At 45.4% G+C, this 25,663-nt stretch overlaps 1 protein-coding gene across 2 annotated transcripts in view; it reads right to left on the reverse strand.

Annotated features, from left to right (window-relative positions):
• The window catches only part of c18h21orf91 (chromosome 18 C21orf91 homolog), a 30,164-nt gene continuing 4,501 nt past the window's right edge, over positions 1–25,663 (reverse strand). For both annotated transcript variants that reach the window (XM_017722482.2, XM_017722481.2), the window contains exons 2-5: positions 25,605–25,663; positions 7,299–7,781; positions 3,606–3,668; positions 1–2,381 (exon numbers count right to left, since the gene is read on the reverse strand). The exon at positions 25,605–25,663 is cut by the window's right edge and continues 73 nt beyond it. In XM_017722482.2, coding sequence (XP_017577971.1) covers positions 2,215–2,381; positions 3,606–3,668; positions 7,299–7,781; positions 25,605–25,663 — 772 coding nt within the window. In that variant the 3' untranslated portion in view covers positions 1–2,214. The remainder of the gene's footprint in view (positions 2,382–3,605; positions 3,669–7,298; positions 7,782–25,604) is intronic.

Genomic DNA, 25,663 nt, shown 5'->3' on the forward strand with positions numbered 1-25,663 from the left:
CATAGTTATGAAAATATTTTTATATTTATTTTCTAGCTTTAATGAAAATATACAAATCACTCCGGACGCCACTTTCACAGGAAAGCAGGAAGTTCCACAAACACACATTATTGCATTAGCTGTTGGGGGAACACAAACACATCCACACGACACGGCCCGCTGGAAAGGAAAACAGGAAAAAGAAAAAGAGGATGTTTTTGTGACCTTATTGCCAAAAACATCAGTCGTTTCCATTTATTTGCATCATCAAAAGGTAAACCGTGATAAAATCCACTCTGGGCAGTCTGGGCGTAGCGCTAATGTGAACCAGCATACAAATTCACTTAAACGATCTAAGCTCAAGGTAATCCAGATGTTCCTCTTCTGACCGACAGATGTGCGTACAACGCTGAGGAGTACTGCAGTTTGACTTACAGCTTACTAAGCAACATACATGCATCAATACATTAAACATGTAACCCACTCCTACAGGATATTAAAAACATGACCACACAAACCCCAGAAGGGTCAAGTATATAATTTCTCTCTCTTATAAAGAGAAGCCTATTCTTCAAAAATAAGCAGATGTCTAATTGATCTCTTAAAATAACCTTGAAATTACACCTTTTTGAAAAGATACATGATGATCTTGGTTTCAGTCTCATTAGGCTTCAACATAAACCTTTAATAACACGATTTAATCTACTGTGAACTGATTCTTTGCAGTTCCACCAGATGGCGCTCCAGCCTCACATCTCTACATCTCTGTGTTGGGAGCAAACCACTAATCGAGGCTGAACTTGGCTTCTTATTCCAATTGCCCACTCCACCTTAACTGGTCCGGCATTTATTGCAACTTACCTGCTGTACCATTTAAGGCAGAGCAGGAATTTCGAATAAGAGCTTCAGCTTCGTAAAAACTAATCCATAAAAACGCAAACAAACATTATTTAACACTACAAAAAAAAAAACAACACAAAATCAAACTCTGAGGGAAAAAGCTCTAAAATAAAATTCATGAACTGAAACGCTTGGGCTGAAGATACACCCTCATTTCAAGGGCAGCATTAAATATGAAATTTCCTTTTATTTGTAACAAGCAAAGAATTTGGAAAAAATATAAATACTGAATTTTGTTGCCTGGCGGCAACGTAGGCTTTGGTTCGGTTCTTTTTAAGGTGCTTAAAGTGCCCATCAAATGACCAGCACTCTCCTTTTTCAAAGCTTGCTTGTGCTTATCTGGGGAAAATTCCCTAAACTCTGAATCTCTGATGACCACAGCTCACAATTTCCACATGAGTAACCCAAAGGTTGTAAACACACACACACACACACACACACACACACACACACACGCACACACACGCACACAGAAAAGAAAGAGTCAAGAGAAAAATGGTCAAGTTAAAACGCGCTTAGAGAAATATATACCAAAAAAAAGTCAAGCACCTCGTGGTTCAATTTTAAGATAAGAAAGCAAAACTCTGCCTCACTTTAAACTCTGCCTCACTTTAAACTCTGCCTCACTTTAAAGTCCAAAAACAAAAACACAAACTCAGTGAAACGTCTGCATCGACGGCCACGGAGCACAACGCCCTCGTAGTAAAGTGTACACTGCAATCTGCTCGGCTCTCATTAAGAAGTTCCACTGCCGTGATCACAGGCAGAGGAGGGGAAAACACTCCACTTTTAACTAAGCAACAGTTACCACAGCAACGCTAGAGCCAATCAGCTCGTCCCTCTGGGTAGAGAGAACTGGAACACACTCCGTCTATCAAGCACAGCAGAAAAAAACACCTGAGCTGCTCGAGCTCTGAAGAGAAAAAACACAAACACAGAAGAAAAAAAAACACAGAACGAATCAAAAAGCAATAAATAAAAACAAGAAATATTAAAAAAACACAACATAACAAAAACCATCGTTTACACTGACGAGGCCGACAAACAAAAACAAACTATAACAGGTTACTGAAGACCTCAATCTGCATAGGATCCACAGCTCCAGAGGTCCCAAAGCACCTCCGGCTTCTACTCAGAGTCGCTTTCAACGCTTCTTGTGTTCAAGTACTGCAAAAATGACCAAGGGGGAAACACACCGACCCTGTCCGCTCAAAGGTGCGCACAGCGAGTGAGGAGCGTGACTTTGTGCGAAGTCCTCAAGTTGTGATCCGCCGCTCTGGGCTACCGTCTCGGTTCTTTCTCTGGTTCTGAGCCCCTTGCACCTGATGCGGAGCTTCACTCCACTGGGGCATTGCTGGCTTTGGCCCCCGCTCGGCCAATCTGCAGCCAGGGGAGCTTCGCGCAGTTCTTGAAAAGCTGTTCGATGGCAATGTGGCGCACGTGGAGCTGAGACGCTAAAGAGTCCTTCTCCTGCACGACGACCGAAAGCTCCTCGAAGACTTCTGTGAGGAACAACAACAAGAAGAAATGGAGATACAGGCACGTCAGCACTCAAAGCAGGACAGAGCGAGTTTTATCTTTGAAACGTGGGACTGTACCGGTGGTCAGGTGGCATGTGGCGCTATTTACAGACTTCAAAAATCATGAACAGTCACAGCTTCAGAAATCAATGCCCTGGAGGCATGTAGGGTTTTTCATCATTTGACAAGAAAATTCTAGTAAATCTGGTGCAACAATCACACAAACATACCGGTCAGGCAGAACATTCTGACCGCCTCCTCGATTCTACGCTCACTGTCCACTTTATCAGCTCCACTGACCGTTCAGTTCCACTCTGTAGTTCTACAGTTACAGACTGTAGTCCATCTGTTTCTCTGATACTCTGTTACCCTGTTCTTCAGTGGTCAGGACCCCCATGGACCCTCACAGAGCAGGTACTGTTTGGGTGGTGGGTCATTCTCAGCACTGCAGTAACACTAATGAAGGACTAGAGGATGACCAACACAAACTGTGCAGCAGCAGATGAGCTGTCGTCTCTGACTTTACATCTACAAGGTGGATCGACAAGGTAGGAGTGTCTAATAGAGTGGACAGTGAGTGGACACAGTGTTTAAAACCTCCAGCAGCAATGCTGTGTCTGATCCACTCGCACCAGCACAACACACACTAACACACCACCACCACCACCACATCAGTGTTACTGCAGTGCTGAGAATGACCCACCACCCAAACAGTACCTGCTCTGTGAGGGTCCATGGGGGTCCTGACCACTGAAGAACAGGGTAACAGAGTATCAGAGAAACAGATGGACTACAGTCTGTAACTGTAGAACTACAGAGTGCAGCTATACGGTCAGTGGAGCTGATAGAGTGGACAGTGAGCGGAGAAACAGGGAGGTGGTCATGATGTTACGCCTGATTGACGTAGTCACTGTATTACAGTTGTGTAAAATACAATCCATCATGACAAAGTCCAGAGTTCAGTAATGAAGCAAAGTACTGTAAAACCGTGATCCCCAGTTTAGAAGGAGGTTTGGGTCAGGTTCAGGTTTCAAAGCAGCGCCAATATCACTGCAATCATCTCTCAGGGTGTTACAGCATCAAGATCAAAGATAAGCAAAACGTAACACGGATCCTTTCAAGAAGATTTTGAGCGGAGAACCACCACTAACAGAATACTTTAGGACTGAATGTGTTGGGTGATCTGTGATCAATACCGAACCTTACTTTGAATCTGCAGCAGCAGTTGTGAGTTCAGTTGATGGAGCTCTTCCATGTTCATCTTCAGCACTACAAGAGAAAAAAAACAAAAACACACAAAACATGAACATAAGCACAGACGTAAAAAAGAACCGTCTTTACCGATGCTTCCATCACATTCACACAAATACTGGACAAAACCTTTCCAGCAGAAAGGCATCCGGGAAAATGGCTTGATTCAGATTGGGGCCTTGAGACGGATTCTTTTCACCGTCACCTGATTTCAAAGGCATGTGAGACCTTGGTGAGGAGACGGTACACAGCTTTTAATCGCAAATGAAAGGAATGAGGAGGTGGACACAGAAAATAAAGCAAAGCACGGAAGGAGAAATGGCTAGGGACTGAAAAAAGAAAAAAGAAGAGAGAAACGTGGCCAGGGGGAACGAACGTCCTTCACATCACACCGACGTTCTGTAAGCTTTATTGAGGACACAGATGGAGAGGCATGGAATGTCAATCATGACTTCATCATAAGACTCTTTATCTTTCACAGCATCCAAGATGTTCAGGCCATGTTCTCATTACCAGGCTGATGTGACTCAGATCTGATGTTTTGCCACTGGTCTTTCCAAATCCGACCTGAGCCACTTTCATATGTGGTCCTAGATCGGATACCTTTGTGACCTTAATGTGACGCTCAAATCGCATAACGTGATGTTTCTCCACTGCGCGTGCACCATCATTCAGCGTTACCATGGCAACAGCGCCGAACAGCCGTTAAAGCCTGTAAACGGTGGAAAAGCAGCTCATCTCACCTTTTTCTCCTCCGTCTGGCTCTAATAACGAAGCTGAGAGCTGATCAGAGTTAATGATCTTCTCAGCGAAGCTCGTTCTGCTCGTTAGTTTGTGCTGATGATGCAGTGATTCAGTCACGTGGTGTTACTGAGTAGGAGGAGCTCATGAGGGTCAGTTCAGGAGCCGGTTCACCACATTAACGACCGATTTGAGTCTTTTACCTAAATGATTCTGAACCATCGAGTCAGAGAGACCGGATCTGAGCAGCGAGGCCTGTAATGTGAACGCAGCTCTAGAGGCAATTGTTACAGATATCAGAAGAAAGAAGAACAGAACTGGTTGGTTTTCTGGTTGCTGCGCATGACCAGTACTGTTGTGATAAACCCGTGTCAACAGAGCTACAAACGGCTTTGATGTCTGTAATCGATTCATCTACGAAGTATTATTCAATTAATCAAACAAACAAAACAAAAGCCTTCTGCAGTTTTTCTTCACCCCATCACTGGAGTCAAGTCCAGAGGCTTGACACAGTGGAGTGAAATTACGTTCCTCCAGGAACATCACGGAGCAACATGGAACAGAATAGGCAGTACAAAGCGCAACGTGGAGACGTGAGTGTGCAAAAAAACTAGGCTAGAAGCTGCACAATAAATACGATAAAAGACATTAGACGCAGCAAACAGACAGGACAGCGCAGCACCGACACAGCGCTCATCTCTGGAATAAGGTGCAGAGATATTTAACCTGCTGTGGTCTGCGAGTCCGTGAGCACAGCAGGTCCTGAGGTCAGATGTACACGGTAAACACTGTATCTGCAGCATCAAAAGAGGAGTGTGTGTGTGTGTGTGTGTGTGTGTGTGTGTGTGTGTGTGTGTGTGTGTGAGATGGGGGCTTTCAGCACCACCTACTGACGTTCTGTCAGTGCGGCACGTGACTTCTTTTGTGTTGCCACAAAATAATTCAAGCCTTTTCATCTCCAGCACTTCCTGTAGTGTTTTGCAATCATCCTCAATGAGCGCATATAGAGCATTACAGAACGACTACATGACGTGTTGACTTTTTCCATAAACCACACCGTGACTAATCAATATCATCAAACAAACACCGCCTAACACTGTGGCTGGGTTCAAATAACACTACACTACTTTTCATCAGCAGTGTACAGCGCAGGGGTGGGTAAAAATAATAAAGCAATATTTATTATTACCATGACAAATTACATCATAGTGTGCAACAACAGGCTTTTCTGAGCAGACTGTGGACATGCAGGGTGGCAATATTCAAAAATATTGCACATTTCTAAATTTACTCCACAATTTTAGTCGTGTGCTGTTCCACCCAATGGTGTGTTGGCTATCACCACAATCTGTGATTGGGCCTCATCTCCCACCCTTACTGCAAAACAGTGTCTTCAAGTGATCTCCAGCAGTTCTCACTACATATGGCTTAGCTGGACTGATGGGCATCATGCTGATATCAGCAGAAAATGCTGAAGCAGACACTGAAGGTTAAAGTTATTTTAAAGAATCAATCTGATCCAGTGCCTCAACAAAACTAGCCAAAAAAAGCGCACAGATTCACAGTGTTTGAGCAGTTTGAGCATGACGGCCTACTCAGTTGGTGATCAGTCCTCCCTGTCAGGTCTGGACCTGCTGGAGTCTCTGCTGCCCTGTTTTACTGTAATCTGTGGTCAGCCACTCTTTACAGAACTGACTGTTTTCCTTTCCTTTCTCTGCCGAGTTGATCAGCTGCCCATCCTGTGCGTCTGATGCTGCTGCCTCTTCTGCCTTGATCGGCTGCCACTGCTCACCAGCCTTCTGGACCGGCTTGACCACCACTGAGCTTCTTGCTGTACAGTGCTGTGCGGTCCTCACCCTCAGATGCTGCTGCTGCATCATAACTAATATAATTAACCAGTGCCCTGCCTGTTTTTCCCGCTTTGTACTATAATACTACACACTAATGTTTGCTCTCCGGTGTCGCCCAGAGGAGGACGGGTTCCCCTTCTGAGACTTGGTTCCTCTCAAGGTTTCTTCCTCCTGCTCTTAGGGAGTTTTTCCTGGCCACTGTTGCCACTGGCGACGCTCCTGGGGGGCTCGGACCCGGATTTCTCTTTCTGTAATGCTGATCGTTCTGTAAAGCTGCTTTGTGACAACACCTGCTGTAAAAAGCGCCGTATGAATAAACTTTGCCTGCGACTTCTAGATATTTTTTTAAAGGAGGTGCTTTAATCCAAAACAGGTCATTTTAACTATAGAGTCTGGCTGCTGACGTGAACTCTCAGCCACAGTGACGTCACATGCACTCTTGGCCACAACGCCAGAAGCCGCCCAATGGCAGGTTAACTTTTTGCTGCTGCTGCTGCTTCGCGTTTTTTCGTCCATTAAACAGGTTGAAAGTTCCGTTTATTACACGAGAAAAATAAATAAATAAATAAAAAATGTCTGTTGGTTCCTGGTGGTGTCCTGATGGGTTGATATCACAGTGAGTCGTTTAATCAGATGTTCTGGGACTGATTCCAGATACATTTGATCGTTTCCTAATGGCCTCTAACGGCAACCATCAAGCCAACTCCCATTGGGAAGCAAAACCATCAGGTCTTATTCCTAACGGCCCAGCAAACACAGTTACGCTGTGACTAGGTCCTGTTCTGGTACCCATGGCGTCGTCTGCTTGGTGCTTTTCTACATCGTCACAACGTTGAGACGTAAGGCTTTACAAAGTTATGACGACGGTGTCCGACGGCTTTTTTAGAAGGTTGTGACGACGTTGACAAGCAAAAGTAACTGGTGCTATGCTGACTGTGCATCGTCACAACCTAGAATCCTTAATAAGTTCTATTTTAATTAATATCACAGTTTTGATGTTTCGGCGGTTTTCACAGGAAAAATATCTGATTGGTATTGTGCCATCAGCAGTACTCACGTTCCTCTCGGCTGTGTCCAGTGTGGCGCCTCGGTCTGGCCGCCTCTCTCTGTTCTCTTCCTCCCGGCTGCTGCTGCATCGTGTGGTTCTGTTCACTCCTCCACAGTTCTTGTCCAGAGCTCTGCAGGAGGTCCAACTCCTCCACCTCGCCTGCAGACACCTCCTCCGTCCAGCGTGGGGTGTAACGGGGCACCTGGGCATCTGACTGGGCCACCAGCTTTCCATCAGCCTGCTGGCTGTAGCACAGGAGCTGGTGCTTCGAGCCCCACCGTCCAGACGCGTCCAGGGATCCAGAGTCTCTGTTCTGGGCGTACTGCACAAGGCGGCTGATCCGCTGACTCAGGGCCCGCTTCACTCCCTCGTAAGCGCTGCGAGAGGCCTTGGTGCGGGACAGCTTCTGATTGGCAATGAGGTGATACTTTTCAAAGCAGTCTCTGTGCCCTCGCAAAGATGTGGAGTGCAGCAGAGTGGCAGTGGAAACACCTGCAACAAAATATAAAGCATACGCACATTTAGAGTGGGGTATACAATGTATGGGAGCACCGCTGAGCACGCTTCCGTATGGCCCGGTCTCGAATTCAACACAAGGTGTTTCTTTACCAATTATATTAGCAGCATAGCCAATTGAGTGATCTTGGAAATGATAATATGAACTCTGGTCTAATGACACTGGTGACCGAGCAAACTCGAGCTGGCACTGACTCAAGAAAGCCCCTGGAGAGCACGGTCACAAATCAATATCGCAAATTTGCTTAAATTTGAATAGCGACCTAGATACTGTACAGAATCTTGCCTGGCCACTTCTTATTTCCCCTGTTATATAAAAAATAGGACTGCTAAACAGCAGAGGGCGCCCGCGAGCGAGTCCTTTATAAAAATAAATGGCTCAACGGCTAAAAACGAAAGAATAGTTTCTAATCACTGGCCCAGAACTTTCATTTTAGAAAGTAGAGGGATGGATTGAGATCTCATAAATCTCAAGCATGTTTCCTATGTTTCCACAGCAAATGGGTTTCGGGCAGCAGGAGGCGGGGCTTTACTGCTAGAGACTGACGTCATGAACGTACATGAGGCGCCGTTTTAAACTCCTATAACAGCCGTGTTAAAATGTTTTATGCTATCCAGTATTTTATGCCATCAATTCATTAATTTTGGACTTGCTCGGGAGCGCCCTCTAGCGTTTGAGAAACCATTGCAGAGCAATAATTTTCCTCTCAAGTTCTCTGATACATAAATACACACACAATAATATGATACTACAAAGCTGCAGGTGTGATAGGTGGCAGAGAGCTTTTGGGAACTGGACGGCTGGAGCATCACCTGGGACCAAACTCACGACCCAAGCCAACACTTAAATGGCTGAGCCACTCAAGACTCAATGAATATGAATTATAACCCATATAAAACCATATAGACACCTGACATAACGACAATGGAGACAGGAGCGAGCGCGAGAGAGCGAGAGCGAGCGATTTGGAGCAAAACCGAGAGGCAGATTGGAGAATTCTGATGGCCAGGCAAAAGAAGCTTAGCTATCAAAGGATTAGCCTTTCAAGCAGGGAAAAGCCTGGCTGAGCGCGCGCACACACACACACACACACACACACACACACAGAATGACCCACCACCCAAACAGTACCTGCTCTGTGAGGGTCCATGGGGGTCCTGACCACTGAAGAACAGGGTAACAGAGTATCAGAGAAACAGATGGACTACAGTCTGTAACTGTAGAACTACAGAGTGCAGCTATACGGTCAGTGGAGCTGATAGAGTGGACAGTGAGCGTAGAAACGAGGAGGTGGTCAGGATGTTACGCCTGACCGGTGTAAATATCCGCTTTACGCTTTAAGGTAAACGCAGTACAGCTTTGCGCTGTAAGTGTGGTTCAGTCTTTGTCGATGGCACCTCGAATGGTAAACTGGGCACAGCAACAGGCTTTGCCTCACGATCGAGAGGGACTGACAGAAGTAAACACAGAGCTGTTCTCTCTTTGTTCTCTGTGTGTTTTTTCCACCGTCTTGTCAGACCAGAGATCAGGGCTGGTTTCGTCACGTTCTCTACAGTAAAAACAGGAAGTGCTGTAGGTCTCCGGAGCGGATCCAGATCTTCAGTAGTGTGATGCTGGTAGTGTAGCAGGTCGAGCTGAAGAGCCGAGCAGCTTGTCCGTGTTATTTTCCATGCTGTGGTTTTCTCCTTCTCTTGCTCTGGAGAGCGTGTTTGGAATGCGCTATAAATTAAAGATCAGATTTTATTTTAATGTGTTTTGTATATTCTCTCAGAAGTTGTTGATTTGGACTTCACACACAAAAATCTGAAGGGCTTTTATTTATTTATTTATTTGCTTCCCGCAACTCTTATTTTATTTTATTACTATTCTTATTTTCCTGTAAATAGTCGAGATTTATCTTTAATTTTTATTATTTATAATGTTGATAATGTTTATACTGTTTCCCGTTTCTATTACTGAGCGCCTCACTCCTGTTACTCTGCTGCTGCTGTAATACTGTGAATTTCCCCGCTGTGGGACTAATAAAGGATCATCTTATCTTATATCTTGCAGTCAACATACACAGATAAGCACCGGTCAGGTGTAACATTCTGACCACCTCCTCGTTTCTCCGCTCACTGTCCACTTTATCAGCTCCACTGACCGTATAGCTGCACTCTGTAGTTCTACAGTTACAGACTGTAGTCCATCTGTTTCTCTGATACTCTGTTACCCTGTTCTTCAGTGGTCAGGACCCCCATGGACCCTCACAGAGCAGGTACTGTTTGGGTGGTGGGTCATTCTCAGCACTGCAGTAACACTGACGTGGTGGTGGTGTGTTAGTGTGTGTTGCGCTGGTCTGAGTGGATCAGACACAGCAGTGCTGCTGGAGTTTAACACCTCAGCGTCCTGTGGGCAGCGTCCTGTGGGCAGCGTCCTGTGGGCAGGGTCCTGTGGGCAGGGTCCTGTGGGCAGGGTCCTGTGGGCAGGGTCCTGTGGGCACTGATGAAGGACTAGAGGATGACCAACACAAACTGTGCAGCAGCAGATGAGCTGTCGTCTCTGACTTTACATCTACAAGGTGGACCGACAAGGTAGGAGTGTCTAATAGAGTGGACAGTGAGTGGACACAGTGTTTACAAACTCCAGCAGCACTGCTGTGTCTGATCCACTCAGACCAGCACAACACACACTAACACACCACCATCACGTCAGTGTTACTGCAGTGCTGAGAATGACCCACCACCCAAACAGTACCTGCTCTGTGAGGGTCCATGGGGGTCCTGACCACTGAAGAACAGGGTAAAAGGGGGCTAACATAGTATGTACGCACACACACACACACACACGTTTTCCTCCCCTTTATAGCAATGTCAGGCTCAACAACAGGAAGAAACACTTCAGACCGCTATTCCAGACAAAGCAGATCGGATGTTCAAGGCATTAAGGACTCACTACATACACAAACACTCAGCCCGAGGAAAGCTTGAACAGACCGGACAAAACCTGTAAGACCAAAGCACTTCTGTTCAAAACAAACAAGTAGGCCTGTCAATTAGAACCACCTAATCCATTTATTTAGGCTGACTGCAGTCATTTTCCACAGTTTCCTAACAAAGTCGTGTGTTTACACTGCGACAGACAAAAAAAAACTGGGTGCAGCTTTCTGAGGCAAACGCATGTAAAAAAGCAGAAAACAGTTATTGAGACACGGTGGGTCCCATGAAAACAACCAAACATCTGGCTGTAGCACATTTAGGCCCAGTCCCATTTCTCCTCTTACCCCTACCCCTTGTTTTCGAGTGCTGCCCCTTGTTCCTGAGCTACAGGGCAGTGGTTGAGATCTTCCCTCTGAAATGAGACCCTCTAATAAAAGAGCATCACTTCATTAACAGCTACCAGCGCCGCTCTGTAGGCGACCCTGCCCGTCTGCAGGGACAGCAGAGGAGGGGAAAGTTCAGCTCCTCACTGCTGGGCTTTAGTTACATTTAGGGATCATACGCCTTCAAAGAGGGGGGCAGTTATTTATTATCACCCCCCCTAATTCTTCAGTGATGTGAAGCTGAAGCTCAGAGATTCTCCAGATTCTTGAGAATTTTCCCGTTCCACCTTAAATGGAGCAGCAGGTACATTCTGGCGCTTCAGGCGTCAGAACTGCTGGACTATTTAAGGTGGAACGGGAAAGTTAGCTAGCTGGCTATTGAGACATCAGCATGCTGTTAGTGATTTTTATGCTTGTTATGAAGAAAAACAACCAAAATTCACTGAAACCACATTAAACTGAGATAAAATGATGGTTATTGTAACTTTTAACAGAGAAAATTCCCACATTTGTGGGTTTCTTTGGTCTTTTGTTCTCCGTCTCGCTGGTTTTTCTGTTTTTCTCATATTTCTCAGTTTGGAGTCTCTGAAAAACCTCCGTTCTTTAACATGGTGAACAGGTATGACCATAGAGAAAATAAAAACTGCTTAGTCATTTCGTTATTGACCGCTGCAGTAATAATGGCTGGCGCATGTTCATGATTAAACGACAAAAGTGGAGCCCAGCAGGTCCAGTTAATCGTCAAGTTATCAGAATGGGAAGATGATGGAATTTAACGGCACCAAAACAGTTTACCAGTATTTAATGATGAATACATAAAAGTACACACACCATCTCAGCATCCAGATGTTTCATTATATAATCACCGAAAACGTTTTTTTCTCTAATATTTTGATGAAATAACTCTGGATTGGTCCAAAATTCAGTGCAGTGCCATCAGCATTATTCACTAGGAATAAAACAGGCCCAGTATTAAACGGCCCCTTTCAAGTAAATCACTTTGTAGGGGCATGCTCATTTAATCACTGCCCAAAACAGACGCGTTCTCTGTCATCCAAAAAGGTTCCGGTAGGGCCTTGATCCCAATCGGGCAGGAACACACCTGATTCCAGTGGTTTAATCTCTCAGTCTTCAACAGCCGATCACACGCGCTGACGCCCTGAATTAAAAAGAAATTCTGTTCACTTTTCTTGCACAAGGCAGTCCTCGAATTATTTTTTTCTGACCCGATTAAAGACAACAACAAGCACCACCCCCCCTTCAGGGGTTTGTTGCCTCAAGGCACCATCATGTAACAGTGGGAAGAAATTATATAGAGCTGTGTTCCCCGACTTGGCTTATGACTGGCTTAATCCATCCATTCCAACATCCATCCATCCATCCATCCATCCATCCCCTAAGCCGCTTCTCCGTCAGGGTCGCGGAGCCATTCCAACATACTTCTGCAAAATCTCATGACAAAAAAAAATTATATTAAAAGCAAAAAAAAGAGGTTCAACCTTTTTGAACTTCTTGAGACCACCGGTGGTCCCAAAAACGCACTTCATGTTCTCCATAATGTTCATACTCCATAAGCTCCATTCAGAAGCTGGGCGTCGTGTGAGGCTGTAGCTCTTCTCTCCAGTCTAATAGACGGTGACGTCATTTTAAACCCTTATAATAAAAGAAGCTGAACTTTGTTTTTCTACTGAAAGTCGACCCGTTTTTCCCCAAATCTGGGCTCTAAACTATAAACAGACGGCGTCTCTTCAGTGATCTGCTCTGGAAACATCACTTTTAGAAAATAACGCTATGATTTTTGGCTTTCAGCAGTGAATCGTAACTGTATAGTGAAATGTGGAGATCATAAAACACACGTTCTGTTCATTTGAGGAGCTTTTACAAAATAAATAAATAAAATGAGCATTTATTTCACGCAGTTACTGAATAATCTGCCTTATAATTTAGTCACGAAAACTGAGATGGACAAACCAAAATACACCCTAGAGACTAAGAGGTTAAACAGATAGTCTGGCCAATCACATGCCTGTTACTGATGTACTCTCACCTTTACTGTTAACCCTCTCGCTGTCTTTAAATATGTATAACGTTATTATAAAGCGAGGGAAATGAGTTTGTTGCCCCGAGGCATCATCCTGCAATAGAGGGTTAACGGATAAGATTAGACACCTATTCTACTTTTCCACACCAAGCCCATAAAATGTAGGCCAAACGCCCTCATGCTCCTTTCCCAAACAAGCAGCTGTATTCTCTGATCCACAGCAGCGACACTGCGGCATAAAGACTAGATTAGTTTAGGAATAAGAAATGAGAAAAGAACGAGTGCAGGAAACGCACCCGGGGTCACAGAGGACCTTAAGACTGCTTTCATTTTTCTACAACGTGCATAAACCTGCCATCAAAGCATGAGTCGGCGCAATTCTTGGAAATCACGTTTCATTTTCTGTGCAAGCACAAACCTGCAGTACGGAAATGGGACTGCGCTGAAGCACAAACCACCAATTTAAGCAGGAAAGTAAGAGACTGAAGGCGTGTCACACAGGTACATGATAACATCTGTAACTAGAGGCGGCAAAATGACGATATTTAATCGCCATCATGAAAACTCGTCTGTTTATAGTCGGTGCTTAAAGAACACTGACCATGTTAATTCACGAAGAGCTGTTTAGTCCTGTTTAATCGATCATGTGACGCATGCTGAACGATTACTGTATAATTAAGCAATAGAAGACGAGAGGGCTGTGATCTGGACAGCCGTGATGTTATGGGTGATAACTCCCTCCTCGAGTGCTCTACTGCTTTAATACAGCAGGTAAATAAATACAGTAAGAAATGAATAAACTGGCCGTGAACGCGGCGTTTAATATGTTTTAATGTTCAGCTCCTTCCTCCTAATTAGAGCTCCTTAACGAGCAGCTCGTTGCTACGTCAGAGTAACGAGCTCCGCCCACTCGCCGCTCAGCCGGCAGTTCGTTCTCCAGCTCCTTACACTAAATTCCCAAACTGTCGTCACCACTGAGCAGCTTTTCACTAAACGGGCTGTAAGAAGCTTCACAGACCGGCTGGAACAAAACAACATTAATACTGATCTGGACAAACTGACCAAACTGAGCTGAACCTGATATTGGGTCAGTTTTCCGGCTCAGTCTGATTTGGTCTGACTCTGAAGATCAGACACGTCTGGCGAATGGTGTTGGGTTCATTTCTGGCTGATTCCAGGTTGTTCAGCTGTTCTTCTGTCACAGCTGCCGACTGAAAAGCGGCTCAGTGGTGACGACAGTTTGGGAATTTAGCGTCGTCTCGTCTTCAGAGTCGGACCAAATCGGCTGTCGGTCAGACGTGATCTTAACAGCGTCCGTTTTCTGTTTGTGGCAAAGTAAGAAGTGAAAATGTTCAAAAGGGCTTGAGCGTCTCCTACAGCTGTCAAAGTTGTTGCTTAGCAACAGCGTCTCAGCAGAGTGATACAGTGAGGGTGAGAAACCCGTGATGTTCTGGTGAAATAACAGCAGTTAGACGCCTCTCAACCACTCAGCTTGTGTGGCAGAGCAACTGCTGTATAAATGTTGAATCATCATGCTGAGTCAGCACCAAATTATAGGGATATCATGTATTGATTTACACACACCCTTTCACCCCCCCCCCCCACTTCATCAATGAAATACATTACTACACTTTCTTTATTCTGAGAATCAAGACTCTTAACTTAATCAAGTGCAATCTTATCTGTACGTGTTAGTAAGACCAGGACTAACACTTCTAATCAGCAATCAGTGTAACAGCACTCACCATGTGAAGACCTTTCAAAACATGGCAAGTGGTTTCAGATCCTTATCCTGCTCATCCACTTCCCCATCTGCTGTTTGAGTAATTTCCTTGCAGACTTCTGCAGGTTTATGCAGGTTTTTATCCAAACTGCCTTCTGAGTTCATGATTCCATCAATGAAGACAATCTCACCAACACCACTGTAAGAAAACCAGCCCTAGACTTCAACATTTCAACTTATGTGCCTTAGAGAATTCGCACAGTGGGCGGAAACCTGCGGCTCTCTTACTGCCCTGTCGTGGCTCCACGGCTGAATCAGATCAGCAGGTAATAATAAAATAATCCTCCTCTACAGTAAAATAAAGCTCTGCTGATCCTTCAACACAGTTTAACAGTAAATGGTCTTAAACGCTGGAGTTAATGTAGAACTGCTGATTCACCCTTTAACCCTGAAGATCAGCGCAGACGGCTGGTCACCATAGCAACACAGACAACAGCCTCGCCCAGCTAGTAGCTAAGAAACGGAAAAGAGAGAGATTTAAGACGGACGTCGATAATCTGGAGACAGGTGGACTGATTAGTGTTTATAGTCACTCCAGCTGGTTTCCTGATACGTTTAATCTGCAACGAGAAACTGACCAACACTAAAAAGTCACGAGGCTGAAGTCTGATTCTTGTTCATCAGCTTCTCATTTAAGTTTTCTCGTTCCACCTTAAACAATGCAGCAGTTATATTCTGGCACGCCAGGCATTATTTAAGGTGGAACGGGAAAATTCGAACAAGAAGCTGAAGAATGAGAAGTGACTCGTGTAACCGTTCTACTCTTGAGGAAAAGTTTCCTGCTGGAGATGCGAGAAAAGCAGCTGAGCTGAAGCTTGAAGCAGAGCAGAGTAAGTCTGTGTTTTCGTTTATATATTTTTTTAGCCTGTACTAGTAACTCCTCCGTGTTTGGGATGAAAACCTGCAGCTGACTTTGCCCTTTACAGATAGGACTGGACACCCCAAGTGGACAGACAATGGCACAATATTCACAAAGCTTCTCTGAGTGGAAATACTGATCTAGAATCTGTTCCTGTCACACGAATACGGGCAGAGGTTTCTAATGAAGCGGTGGGTGACTCTGTATTCTCTTCTTCTTCTTCTTTCGGCTGCTCCCTTTAGGGGTCGCCACAGCGGATCATCTGCCTCCATCTTGCCCTATCCACTGCCTCCTCTACTTTCACACCAACCATCTCCATGTCCACCTTCACTACATCCATAAACCTTCTCTGAGGTCCACCTCTTCTCCTTCTACCCGGCAGCTCCATCTCCAACATTCTTTGCCCAATATATCCACTATTCCTCCTCAACACATGTCCAAACCATCTCAACCTGGCCTCTCTGGCTTTATCTCCAGAGTGCCTTTGTATACACACACACCACACAAATGGAATAGGAGGAACCTAAACGGATTAATGCGTATAAGAACAGGTGCGACACATTTTTTGTGATTACAGAAGTACTAAGACCTCTAAAACCAACGCTCAGGCCTCCGAGCCATCAGGCCTGGCCATCGCTGGCTGATGCAACACCACCACGTGCTTACAGGCAGATAGTTTGAGGATCCGGGAGACAGCATGCTCCGTGATTCAGACGCACCACCAGGCACAATTCCAGGATGAGCCTCATGACAAGACTTTACGACTTCTCACTCAATGAGGACGGACGCCGACGAGGAAACGAAACTTGGCTGGACGATGTTTGGGGACATGAATATACAACGTCCAGCGAACGTCTGTCAATTCTACCGAGTGAAATCTTTTATTAAAGGAAGTCAGACCAGCAAGCAGAGATGCATTAGAGGGGACGGTGTAATCCTCTAATCTCCAATTAGAAAAGCACTTCACAGATTAAGCTTTGGGGCCAGAGGCGAGGGGAGCGAAAGGTCGCCGCCATGGAAACAGTAATCTTATCATATGCAATTCAGCATATGCCGCCTGCCTTTTCCTGCTTTCTGCCTTAAATCAAAAAGCTGACCGAGTATACGGTTATTCTAATCCAGGGGGCGGCAACATGCGGCCCTTTGTGGCTCCACGGCTGAATCAGATCAGTAGGTAATAATAAAATAATCCTCCTCTACAGTAAAATAAAGCTCTGCTGATCCTTCAACACAGTTTAACAGTAAATGGTCTTAAACGCTGGAGTTAATGTAGAACTGCTGATTCACCCTTTAACCCTGAAGATCAGCGCAGACGGCTGGTCACCATAGCAACACAGACAACAGCCTCGCCCAGCTAGTAGCTAAGAAACGGAAAAGAGAGAGATTTAAGACGGACGTCGATAATCTGGAGACAGGTGGACTGATTAGTGTTTATAGTGACTCCAGCTGGTTTCCTGACACAGCGAGAAACTGACAAACACTAAAAAGTTTAAGGTTCCACCTTAAATGGTGCTGCAGTTACACTCTAGCGCCTCAGGCACTATTTAAGGTGGAACGGGAAAATTCGAACAAGAAGCTAAAGGATGTGAAGCGACTCGTTAAAATAAAATAAAATAAATAAATAAATAAATAAAATATAGAGAGAGACGTTTTACAGAGAAACTGCTCTACTTTTGAGGAAAGGTTTCCTGCTGGAGATGCGAGAAATCATTATTATTCATCATCATTATTCTTTGCGATTCAAATATCCGTCACTTAAAAAGGCCACAGCCCTACATCACTTCTGAGTTTAACCAAAATATCCATTCGGGAACTTTTACAGACACTAGACTATCAAAATTAGTTGGAACGCACATTCCTAAATGATATTCCCATATAATGCTGAAGCGTGAGGTTCACAGCTGGTGGATCGGCCCATGTTCGTCAGCTCTGCCTCGAGTGTTTGGAATTCGTGGTAAGGACACTGGATCCTTGACATGGTTCTGTGAAACTGGATGAGGCCCAGTGTGAGTTTGTGTGCATGTCTGTGTAAAACGGGGACAGAGGTCATCATTTATGGTCAAAAACAGCTCCCTGCTAAAAGCAGAAGAGTCAACAGCTGCGCAGATCAACACGGAGAGACAGGAGCTCCCTCTCGATCATGTGACGGCCTGCAACACTAGCTGGGATAAACAGGTCATTAATGTTTAATCACTCATCTGCGAGGAGTTTTCACAGCAGAGTAATCAACTAATATAGACAAGGACCTAAAATCCTGGGGTACAGAGGCAGGCATGTGCACCGACAGACCCCGGGGGGGGGTTGAGCCCCTGTCCTTCAGCGCTCAGACTGTACCACCGCCCTCCTAGTGGTGTTTAGGCGTCATTAGTCATGTATTTTATGCTGCCTCGACCATTCCAGATCAGCAAAATGAGGCTCAGTCTTGCTGAACGTGCGGGGAGGCAGTAGTTCGTAGTGGGCCGGTAGAGACGTATAAACAAAAACCCTGCAGTCGTAGCCGGTTCTCCTACCTTTCTCCTACCTTGTTGGGTGCAGACCCATCAGACTTTCCTTTAGTTGGCTCCGTTTTGACGTGTGTTTACACTCCACCTGTATTCGGTTCTTAAACAAACCGCTAAACCCGCAGGTCTGGGTCCGCTTCCAACCGGACCCTGTTCGGTTCACTGCTGGTGCGACGCATTCAATGATGAAACGAGGGGATTGATCAGTAGAGCCGGCTTTCCTCCTCCAGCAGCACGTCAGCGCTATACCGTCAGTATCATCTGCCTCGTTCCTGCAGCTCCAGCTGCAGCTGACTAAAACAGACGCGCCATAAAACAATAGCAAAGACCTGCGTTTGATTTCTGAACATCAGCGACATGAGCGCTTAAACTCAACTCGATAAACTAATGACAACGAAGCAAATATTAAATAAGCTGCATTATTATTATTATTATTACTGTTGATTATAGCGAAGCTGACCACCCCCCCTTTTTTTTTTTAAAACATAACTGCAAATTTTGTTTTCTGCAATTGAATTGAAGTAAATCCGATCTTTTTCAGGCCCTAATTCAAAAAAGAAAAAGCTGATTTGAGTTTTTCTGTGTGCCGCTATGCTTTGCATTTATAAACAGGTGGGCCCTGGGGTGAAAAAGGCTGAGAACCCCAGCTGCAGTCTAAACCCAGTTTAATCAACATTCAGGTCTTTTTCTCCTTGAGCTGCTGCCCCCCGAAACGTCTCTGCATGGTCCGGCAGGATGGTTAAAGCATCAGGACCTTCTTGCCTCGACTACTCGGCAGAGAAGCCTAAACCCATATAATAACTCAGTTATTAATACTTCGTCCCAAAAAACGACTTATGAGCCGAGTAACTCAAGTTACTATTAGTATTTCAGCATCTAACAGCACGGGAACACGTTTACGGATTTACACTACTTTTTAGGAATCTTTGTCTAAAGTCCAAAGTCAGAGACGCGACAAATCTCAAAGCGGTACCGACGTCACCAAAACACACTGAAATTAAATGGCTAAAAAGTCATTTCGGGAAAGTAAACTCCTTCTTTTTGTTACTATAAACAAATAAGCCATCATTATTTTCCCTAAGTACACATACTTGAGTAAAGGTAACCAGTTCTCTCTCCACCTCTGTGGTGCTTTGCTTTAATAACAGATGATTGTCCTAAAAATGAACATCAAGAATCAGTGACCAGTGTTTCCAATACATTCGTCACCAGATTCAACAGAAGGTGCAGAAACAAATAAAAAGCACACGATTGGCACAAACCTGAGGTCAGTAATCTCGTGAAGTGACCATTCTGTGTTTAACGTGCAGAAAACAGCAGACCAGGCCGTCGACCGTCGCTGGACAGCGAGCAGTCTGCATCTAATTCCGCAGGGTTTCAGCCCAGAACTGACTGCAAGGCAATTAAGGAACGTGACGTGCCACATTAGCGCCATCGTACGTGACACTCAGCGCAATGTTTTTCCCCTTTTGAAGAGGCTTCACTTCAGAGCCCGCAATTAAGGCTGAAAACGGACGATTAGTGCGGTCCAGGCGGAGCCATTACCGAAATAACACGGTCTTTCTGACCGCGGCCTCTCGCACAGACACATCCGCGAGGTTGAGAGCGCACATTCAGCAAACTTCCAGCGTGTGTATTCCCACGGCTTCAGCCTCAGAGAGAATCGGAGAGCTTTACACCTGCAGGGTGAAGAGTTCATGCCACAATGCAGCAGCGCTTCATAACACAATGCCTGCAAACACACACACACACACACACACACACACACACACGAAAATACACAAAACACACAAGGCTTCGGCACGGCTGCAGCGCTCCCGGTCTCTGGAACGTTCTGTTATGCAGACATTCTCTCCGGCTGAGATCGAGTCTGACACGCTACTGCGCAAGCACACATTCCACTGCTATTATGTAAGAGAATCAGGGTCTGCTGCTGAGATGTCTCTCCATCGCCACTTCTCCTTTAAAGCAGAGATCACCTCTGTTCTTCAGTGGTCAGGACCCCCATGGACCCTCACAGAGCAGGTACTGTTTGGGTGGTGGATCATTCTCAGCACTGCAGTAACACTGGTGGTGTGTTAGTGTGTGTTGTGCTGGTGCGAGTGGATCAGATGCAGCAGTGCTGCTGGAGTTTTTAAAGCAGCGTCCTGTGGGCAGCGTCCTGTGGGCAGCGTCCTGTGGGCAGCGTCCTGTGACCACTGATGAAGGACTAGAGGATGACCAACACAAACTGTGCAGCAGCAGATGAGCTGTCGTCTCTGACTTTACATCTACAAGGTGGACCGATAAGGTAGGAGCATCTAATAGAGTGGACAGTGAGTGGACACAGCGTTTAAAAACTCCAGCAGCACTGCTGTGTCTGATCCACTCGTACCAGCACAACACGCACTAACACGCCACCACAACGTCACTGCAGTGCTGAGAATGACCCACCACCCAAATGCAAAGTGCAGCTATACAGTAATTGGAGCTGATAAAGTGGACAATGAGCGCAGAAACGAGGTCAGAATCGCCTCATCGGTTTACTTATGAAACCAGAAAACTTCATATCTCCATTTTTTTTAATCACATTTCAATTTTTAACAGAATTTGAAAATACTTGTTGCTCTTTACATTGTGTGTAAATTTCATAAAGAATGGACCAAAACAAACGAAGCCAAAATCAGAAGAAAAGAAGTCTGGTTCCACTGACTTGCATTAAAAGTGAAGTAGGTTTATTTACACTGAGTACAGCAATGCTATACTTTATATAAGGGGCAGTCGTGGGCTGGAGGTTAGGGATCTGGCCCTGTGACCGGAAGGTGGCCGGTTTGATCCCCAGGGTCGACAGTCCATGACTGAGGTGCCCTTGAGCAAGACACCTAACCCCCAACTGCTCCCCGGGTGCCGTGGATAGGGCTGCCCACCGCTCCGGGCAAGTGTGCTCACTGCCCCCTAGTGTGTGTGTGTGTGCTCACTAGTGTGTATGTGGTGTATCACTTCACGGATGGGTTAAACGCGGAGGTGGAATTTCCCCGTTTGTGGGATCAAAAAAGTATCACTTAACTGGTGGTCTTTACGGTGATAAACAGGTCTAGTTCTTCTGAACACAGGAGCTTTCAGGAAACTATGTATTATTAGACCTCACTGCTCTCTCCACTTTGATAGGTTAACATGCACAACAACACCAGCGGGACAGGAAAGGGACAAAGAGCGGAACCACTAACTGAACCGTAAAAATAGCCCCTATTATTCCAGCTACTGGCAACCACGGACAACACACACACACACACACACACACACACACACACACACACACCACAAGAGAGCTCAAAGACACAGCGCAGCACACGTTCTGAAGCGAACTCGTCACTGAAGTTCTGGAAATCACCGGCCTTTAGAACGTATTTCTCAATCTCAAAACAAAGAGTCCGGGGAAGGCAAAGCGAGGAAATGAAACTGCAAAGGGAAGAGGAGTCAAAAAAAACAAGGTCACCATCAAAAAACTTCAGAGCACAGCTGTGTGTTTATCTCGGTGAGCAGGTGTAGGTGTGTGTGTGTGTGTGTGTGTGTGTGTGTGTGTGTGTGTGTGTGTGTGTGTGTGTGTGTGTGTGTGTGTGTGTGTGTGTGTGAACATGCTGTGCACGCTTGTCTTTCGCCCTGGCTAAACCGAGCAACAGAAGAAGGTGCTGAAGGTGCTGAAGGGGTCTTATATCAGGCAGGGCGGGTAGAGTCGAGCTGCACTAGACTAAACTGCTGAGGCAGCGCCGTGTCTTCTAGCTGGAAAATGCTGCCGCGAGTGGTACAGTGTGAGGTCACGCTGGGCAGAAGACGCGATGCGGTCCGTCCTCCCCTGAGGCGAGTCGCTCTTGTGCCGAGACATGGGGCCATTTGCTATCACTCACAGCACAACGCTTGTGGTCTGACTGGCTGCGTTCGCTCAGTAAGGCGGCTTCTAGGTCAAACCGCAGTGCTCTCTTCGTTCAGACCCTCCCTGCTCGTCTCTCTCTTAGTTTCTCTTTGTCTTCGTCTCTGTCTCTCTCTCTCTAAACCCACTCTCTCTTCCCCCCGTCTAGCTTGCTCTAGTTAAATATACAGTGGGCGCAGCGACGTTCACCGTTTCTAATTTGTCCGTCCTGTTCTTCATGACGACTGGTGCAGGGATTTTATTAAGCCAACCTGTTTGTGATGGGTCAGAAATCAGTGGATGAAAATTAGAAGTTTAATTTTTGTCATCGTTTATTTCATTTTTAGCCGGACATGAGATGGAAAAATCGTACTCCTTCACGTTTCAGCCGTCCCTGTTCAAGAACAGCAGCTAAATCTAAGGATTGGTTCAAACAGCAGGTAAAAGTGACCCAGATCTGATCTTTTTCTTCACATGTGAGACAGATGTGACATTTTTGCATCAGTGTGAACAGATAAACACACCGAATCCGACACTCATCTCAATTCTGATGCGAAACGCTTTTGTACGTGGTACTGAAATCCGATCCGTATCCTTTATGCAACGTCTGAACAGCCCGATCAGAATTCACGCGGCTTTTACATCAATCCAACTCAACCATCATAGTTCCGCTCTGCTGAGGATTCCTCAACATCTGGGCTGATGTTTCTGTACAAAAAAATGAGAAGGGACTCATCCAAAACCCTCCGTGCTCGCCGAGATTTTGATGGTATGGTTTAAAATCCGAGGACACGAACCAAAGAAGTGGTAACTTCCTATTTTTACGTCGAGCTCAAACACATTTTGGGTGTTGAGCCCAGCTGACAACCACTGGAAACTTATGAGGCTCCCGTCTCTGGAGAAGATGAAGCTGAATCCTCTGGGAGCGAATGGCGTTTGTTGGCATTCGTGACTGTTTACCTCTGGATGAGCTGCGTGACGCCCTGTTCTTTTGGGTCAGTTTAGGAGCTGATCTGTTCAGACTGACGTCGCATACAGATCACATATAAAAGATAATATATCCATCCATCCATCCATCCATCCAAATCAGATTCAGGCCAACTTTTTAAAAGTTTCATTAGATAACATCCAATTAGTTCTTTTCAAGCCCAATATACACCAATCAGGCGTAACGTTCTGACCACCTCCTTGTTTCTACTCTCATTGTCCACTTTATCAGCCCCACTTACTCTACAGGTACCCTGTTCTTCAGTGATCAGGACCCCCAGGTATCTGAACCACTGAAACCAGCACAACACACACTAACACACCACCACCTTGTCAGTGTTACTGCAGCGCTGAGAATGACCCACCACCCAAACAGTACCTGCTCTGTGAGGGTCCATGGGGGTCCTGACCACTGAAGAACAGGGTAACAGAGTATCAGAGAAACAGATGGACTACAGTCTGTAACTGTAGAACTACAGAGTGCAGCTATACAGTAGGTGGAGCTGATAAAGTGGACAGTGAGTGGAGAAACGAGGAGGTGGTCATGATGTTACGCCTGACCGGTGTATTATATTGTGATTTACTCTGTTAGGTAAGTCTATGGAAAGCACAATCAAGTCATGCCTTTCTGCGTTACAGTCGCTGAGACACACAGTCCTCTGACCCCGCCTGATCGGTCATATTATTACATAAGGCTACACAACCAGAGACACAAACATGTCCACAGAGATTCTTCACGCTCAGTAGAAGCAAAACAGACAGACTCACAATCTGCAACCGAATCCACTAAGCACAACAACCAACAACCTGACCTGGATATCCTACGCATTATTGATCAAATGCTAGGAAAACCAGATCAGGAGGGCGATTATGCAAAGAGCAGCGCTTAAAAACAATTAAACCAAACAAGACGAGAGAAGCCAGCTTGGCCAAGTCGGGAGTGAAACCGGTCAGAAGAGTAACTGCCAAGCGGGAACATTCCACAGCAGTACAAGCCAAACAGCCAGCCGACTGGGAACGTTCATTCCCGTGGTTTAAAATCCCTTTACTTGGGAAGACGCGGCTCAAAGTGAAAGCTGAAGCTGAGGTAGGGGTCATCTTGCTTGCCCTGGCACAGAAAAGCTCCTCTTCAGCACTTACTAGGGATGTGTATTCTGACCCGTTCTGATATTCAACTACGCCTAAACGATTTGGGGAAAAGATCTAACTGGGATTTTTCCAACTAATATTGCAACTGAAATTTAAAGAGACTCAGACTTGACGCAATTTGGAATATTTTGACCAGAATATCCACGTTTTTTGAACGCAGTGTGCCAAACTGCCAGTAAGCTGTGGCTGTGATGTCACACATGGAGATTTTGTGGCCTCTGATTGGTCCAATTCACCTACAGGCATTTCCCAAACTCTAATTAGGGTCAGTTTCCCCTCTTAAAACAATGTTGCACGTATTTAAAAAGGAAGGACTCTTCAAGGGTCCTTCAGGAAAGATAAAGGTTCTAGGCAGAACCATAAACACTCAATGACTTGAAAAGTGCTTGGCATGGTGACATGGTCCATCAATCTGAAGAACCATTTCACCATGCAAGAACTTTTTATGCATGCAAATGGGTCACTGGTTCTATGTAGAACCATAAACACTCAGTCTTTACTGACTAACCATCTTTGTTAAGAAGAAAAACTTTTGAAACATAAATATATATTTTTTTTATATTATATATATCACGTATATACACACAGGGCCAGAACCAACTCTACATACCAAACAGAACCACATTCAGGTTCAGGTTTCTTTACTTTAACCAATTTATAGGAGAAGACGTGGTCTTTCTCAGTGACATGGAACTCATTCTTACAATCAAAAGGTCTCATTTTCATAAATCAGCACATGTAACTACAAATCAAATGCAAATAAACGGACCAATTCTGTGACTTAAAACAAGCACTGCCTGACTAATTTCAACGCGCTTCATTATTTCACAGGGTGATGATTTCGTTGCTCTGTTAAGTTGAAAATTCAGAAGAATCGACTCCCTGCGCTTGAAATATATACCAATAAACTTCTTAAGTAAGAAGCCAGTATGAACACAGTCAACTGTTTAAAAATACTCCTAAACCAAGCAGCAGAGCTAAAAGTAAAGCAATTAGTTTCTTTGGAAAAATCAATCTGTGCACTGTACGAACGTCTGGGTTTGAATCCCAATCGTGGCGTCAGGAGAAACGCAGCCGCTCTAATAAGCCGTTCACTCATTACACGCAAAGGCGGCACATCGAGCCAGGAAAGCGCAGGCTTGGTGATTAAAAAGTTGGAGAACGCTGCTCTTTCAAATCAGAAGCACTTATCTGAGCGAAGTCGCATGACGGCTACATAAATAACAGCCATTTCCAGTCTCAGTGGTGTCATTTCAGCACCAAGCGAACTTGACGAGAAGCTCACGCTCACCCTCTATGCTCAGCTCGAAGCACACGTGGCAGAAAGACAGCGTCCCGGTGTCCGTCTCC

This window comes from Pygocentrus nattereri, chromosome 18 (assembly GCF_015220715.1).
Source record: "Pygocentrus nattereri isolate fPygNat1 chromosome 18, fPygNat1.pri, whole genome shotgun sequence".
Lineage (NCBI taxonomy): Eukaryota > Metazoa > Chordata > Actinopteri > Characiformes > Serrasalmidae > Pygocentrus > Pygocentrus nattereri.